We start from the raw sequence: 5,101 nt of genomic DNA on the forward strand, positions 1-5,101 counted from the left end.
CCCTCAAAGATCTGTGGCACCTGGGAGTGAATCAGGATGTAGGACCTGTGAGAACTCCTGGGGAACCTAACACAAACATGCATGGTCTTCTTCTGATGATTGCACATTAGCTGCACATTGAGGGAGTGGAACCCCTTCATGTTGATGAAGATCAGTAGCTGCTGCCACAGAGCCCTTAGAGCAATCTATGGTAGTGTGCCGCCCAATACTGAGCCACACACTTCTGGGACTGCTGTGTATGAGGCATGGATCATGCCCCGCATACCACTGAGTGAACCACCAGGCAGCACGGATAGGCCTTCCTCTCACTGGACAGCGACCATAATGTGCTTGCCTGGCATGCACCTGTATCAAAGATCTGCAGAGCCCCTTTGATTTCCCACTCCGACAATGTGGTCCCAAGAAACACGACTACATGAGAGATTGTCACTTAAACTCGCAGTTCCATAAAACCACCACCTCACCCAGTCACGAGTCTGTGTGAAGCCCCTCTCTCTTGTCCAAATCTGAACTCCACTTAACCCCCTTCTGCAACCACCCCTTCCATGTCAGGTTCCAGTCCCCCCAGTCCCAGTTATTCCTCTGTATGCCAGATCTACGACTCTATCTCTATGACTCTACCTCCCATCCCTAGTTCCTCACACCCACCCAGCCACAGTTGTTCCTCTGCCTGTCATCCAGTCACTCATTCTCTTGTTCATCTGAAACCTACACACCCCTGCAACACCAGCATGACTACTATTTCCCCCACCTCCCCTTGCCCGGTCAGGTCTCGCAGGTTACAGGGCAGCCCTGCCTATGCCCCACAACAGTCTCGCTGAATACAGTGCTGCCAGGCTGCCAACCTCCACCCTGCTCTTGCCTGACAGAGCAGCTTTGCCAGTGATCAGGAGTCTGAGCGCTGGTGAGAGCTGACAGCAGAGCAGTGAAAGGTGGGAGAACACTGCATATACGCACCTGGAAATTGTGAGTAAAGTGAAGGTGGGCGGGTGGATGCCTCGGTATTCCTGTTGTACATCAGACCGGTCTAATTACTCACCGATATGGCACCAAATTAGGAGGGAGACTGTGATTCTGATCAGTTGTGATACGAGTATTCATGATCTGCTAATATTTACAAATTGGCTTCCCAACATGGAGCAGCAGACAGGCCACTCGCCATTAGGCAACATGAAAATCCCAAGGGGAAGATTCCAACTAATTTATTTACCGACGAATATTGGAGTTTTGGTCTCAAGGCCAGTTTTCCGTTCCCGCCCGCCGTGACTCCAGCTGCTGGCAGGAGCGGAAAATTCCGCCCTGAATGTTTATTTGAGTGGAACGCAGGAGAGCAAGTTACAAAATGCCCCTTCACTCCATGCATAAACATCACAAACTAACTCCTCCCTCAAACATACATTTGTGCAAGTTCATGCCTGCGGTGTTTTTAATAAATGTAAGAAGCTTGGCAATTTCCTGCGTTAAGTTCACCAGCTTTTACTTTGTTCCTGTTTGGCGAATGTTTTTTTTGGACGTGGACATTAACTTCCAAAGACAAACTGCTACAAATGCTGAAAATCTGAAACAAGTGCTGGAAACACTGAACAGGTCAGACAACATTTGTGCAGAATACAAAAGTCAATGTTTCAGGTAATACCCCACCCTCAGAAATGGAAAATATAATGGATAAATATTTTAAAAGGAAAAGATCAAGGCGGAGAAAGGAGAAACCCAAAACAGCACACACACTGGAGGAACAAAAGATATGTCTGAATAGCTGAAGACTGAGATATTTTAAATTTGCATAGGTGATTTTGCAGAAAACAAAAGGAGATGCAATGAGAGATATCAAAGGGTTAAAATATACAAGAGGTGGGTAGTGGTGTGACCATGATGTGGAGATCCCGGCGTTGGACTGGGGTAAACACAGTAAGAAGTTTAACAACACCAGGTTAAAGTCCCAACAGGTTTATTTGGTAGCAAACGCCACCAGCTTTCCGAGCGCTGCCCCTTCGTCAGATGGAGTGGACTTTCTCCACTCCATCTGACGAAGGGGCAGCGCTCCGAAAGCAAGTGGCGTTTGCTACCAAATAAACCCGTTGGACTTTAACCTGGTGTTGTTAAACTTCTTACTGTGGTGTGACCAGCATAGGCGGAATAGCTAAATAGTTAGAAAGGGAGCTGACAAGCCCTGGCAGAAACACACAATGACGCCAATAAAATTCCAAGCACAAATCCACAGTTTTCACCCCTTCCTGGAACTACCAGCACTCCATCCGATTTCCAAAGGAGGGAAAGTTGGGCTTTGGCTCGAATAACCAACTGCTGATATTAATTCAAATCGGGCAGCAAGTTAGAAAACAGAAGATTGGTGGGAGAACATAAACCCTTCAATGCGTCAGCAAATGCAGCATTTAGAGATACACTGCCCACAGTCTGATCACTATTAACCATTCAGCTGTTGTGAACATTCAGCATCACATCCTGCCAGATACATGGAGCAGAAGGTGCAGTTTTCTCTCGTTGTGTTGATCAGAGAAGCCCGGGATGTCCGCATTGAAAAAGTTCTGCTCTGCTCTCCAGCCGGAATTCTGATGAAAGGTGATGGAGCTGAAATGTTGACTCTCTTTCTCTTTTCGCAGATGTTGCCTGACCTGCTGAGTGTTTCCACCGTTTTTCAGTTCTTATAACAGAGAAGCATTTGACAAGTGTGAATTGTGCAAGTACCCGCATTGAACTGGTTGTGAAGACTCAGTCTGTTGCACAATTCACTCATTTTCACAGAAATCGCGCTTTGTGATTTTTAAATAATCGCAGACCTAAAAGTGACAGAAGAACCATCTTGAAAAAAGCGGTAAAGTGACTCGTGACTTTACCTTACAACATAAATTTATGAATGTTTAAGAACAGGAGGAAATAATAACGTCCAGCGATATTAGATTTTTGCAAGTTAAAATGAATGCCTCAATATATGAAAACTGCAATGAAGAACATTTTTATGATTCATCTGAATTTAGGTACTCAATATCCTCGATATTTTACAGTTTTCTATTTATTGTGGGATTCCCGCTAAATGTTGCATCACTTTGCTTTTTAGTACGTGGCAAAAAAAGAGTGACTGAAATCAAAATCTACATGATCAGTCTAACAATAGCTGATCTGCTGTTCGTTACATTTCTACCTTTTTGGATTGATTACTACTATCGCAGAGGCAATTGGATCTTCTCCAGTTTCATGTGCAGCCTGTGGGGATCTCTGTTTTACATCAATACTTACAATACTATCTTCCTTCTGGCTCTGATCAGTTTCACTCGTTATCTCGCCGTCTCACAGCCGGTCAAGGTGGCTCAGTCGAGTCAGAACAGAAGAGGCGTCGCCTTAACAGCTTTAATCTGGACACTCACTATATCGGTTGCTTTACCAATTTTAATCAACCACAAAGATCACATTAACAAAACAAACGGGACTATACGATGTTTTGAATATTATCAGGAGGCAGACACCAAAATAAAATTATTAATTTTGCACTTGGTAATGCTACTGGGTTTTATCGTTGGTTTTGGAGTGGTGATTGCTAACAGTGTCCTTATTCTTCAAAGACTTTCAATGACGAAGGAAATATTGAGACCTTCCCAAAGGTTGAAGACACGGGCTTTTCGAATGGTGCTTGCCGTCTTTGTCATTTACATTGTTTGTTTTCTACCTTATCATATAGTCCATCTGTTCTGGACACTTCTAGTTCTGAATTTCTGGGAATCTAAGAACTGCACATTCAGAAAATCTGTCAACGATGTTCATCAAGTCGCTCTGTGCCTGATGTCTATCAATTGTATTCTGGACCCCGTTCTTTACTGCTTCCTGTCAAGACGTTTCAAGCAATATTTTAAAGAATTAACACAGTCCTGGAGACAGAAATGTACCATTAGGAGAAGCTCTAAACCTGAAGCGATTCAGCTTTCATGAAAGTTATATCTTTGTTAGGTCATTTCATTTTGTTGGTATTTTACCCATCTCCCTAAAAAAATGCTGTTCAACTTTTAAAATTTTATCACAAGTAAATATGCCAATGTTCTTGAAATTTATCCAGTTAACCATGAGTAAAAAATGTTAACCGTTTGTGATTGGTCATTCCATATTTTATACTATTTCAAAATAATTAAAGTATCAGATCAAAAAACTTCTTCCCCTAAATATTAGTTAAACTTCTGTGGCACAGGACTTCCTGAACGTGTTGGACACATTTACCAAAGAGCTTTCAGTTCCCTATTATTCAGATCATGATCTAACTTAGGGCAACTGCTACGAAATTAGAATTCATGTCAACCTCCTTTGAGCTAAAAGCTGGAAACAATGGGCCTGATTTTACCATTGCAAACGGGCACGAAAGCTTGGTAAAGTCGGGCGTGAAGCGATTAGCACGATCCGTGCCCACGTCCGCATGGATGCCCAGTTTACAGATCATTCTTTGGGGGGGGGGGGTGCAGAGAGAGGCAGGATCGTTGTCTGGTGGGGGGAGGAGGGGGGGCAGGCCAGATTGTTGTCTGGTGTAGGGCGGGGGCGGTGGGAGGGCAGAGGGAGGCCCGATCATTCTCTGGGGGATGGAGGGTGGGGGGCAAGGGGGGACCGCCGCCATTCTGTGGGTTGGGAAGGGGGGGCAGAAGGTCGCGATCGGTCTGGGTAGCGGGGGGGAGGGGGGTGGGTGGATAAGGGGGACAGTTATGTTGTGGGGGTGGGGCGATGTCTATGGGGGCTATTGCTCCCGCTTTTCGCTCCCGGGCCGCTTTATCTGCTTTTTGCGGCCCGGGAGCGACATGACAGGGGCGCGTTTTTCAATTTGTTTTCTCACTGCACATGTGCAGTTCAGAGCTCCGATCGGAGCTACAGCGTTTCAGGCACGATAAGCCCCGCCCACAGCGCGATTCAGACCCGCAATATTTTTTTCAGTCTAAGTGCGTATGTGTGCGCCTGAGAACAGGTTTCCAAGTCGGATCTGAATTGCGCCCAGATTCAGCACTTAGAATCAAAATATAATCCAGGGCCAAGATTTTGATTTCCATCATCTGCTCCCGACTGCAAAGTGCATTGAAATCAGCAGCTTTATCCCAAATGCCCCTAATTACAG

General features: G+C 45.2%; 1 protein-coding gene across 1 annotated transcript; it reads left to right on the top strand.

The window, feature by feature from the left end:
- The first annotated feature begins 2,625 nt into the window (after nt 1–2,625).
- On the top strand, nt 2,626–4,080 carry LOC144504837 (platelet-activating factor receptor-like). The gene has a single exon (XM_078230589.1). The coding sequence runs from the start codon at nt 2,935–2,937 to the stop codon at nt 3,940–3,942; it is 1,008 nt and encodes a 335-aa protein (XP_078086715.1). The 5' UTR covers nt 2,626–2,934; the 3' UTR covers nt 3,943–4,080.
- The last annotated feature ends 1,021 nt before the right edge of the window (nt 4,081–5,101 follow it).

This window comes from Mustelus asterias, chromosome 15 (genome assembly GCF_964213995.1).
Source record: "Mustelus asterias chromosome 15, sMusAst1.hap1.1, whole genome shotgun sequence".
NCBI classification, from domain to species: domain Eukaryota; kingdom Metazoa; phylum Chordata; class Chondrichthyes; order Carcharhiniformes; family Triakidae; genus Mustelus; species Mustelus asterias.

Coding starts and splice junctions, on each gene's coding strand:
- LOC144504837 (XM_078230589.1), top strand. CDS start 2,935: ATGAATGCCTCAATATATGAAAACTGCAATGAAGAACATTTTTATGAT.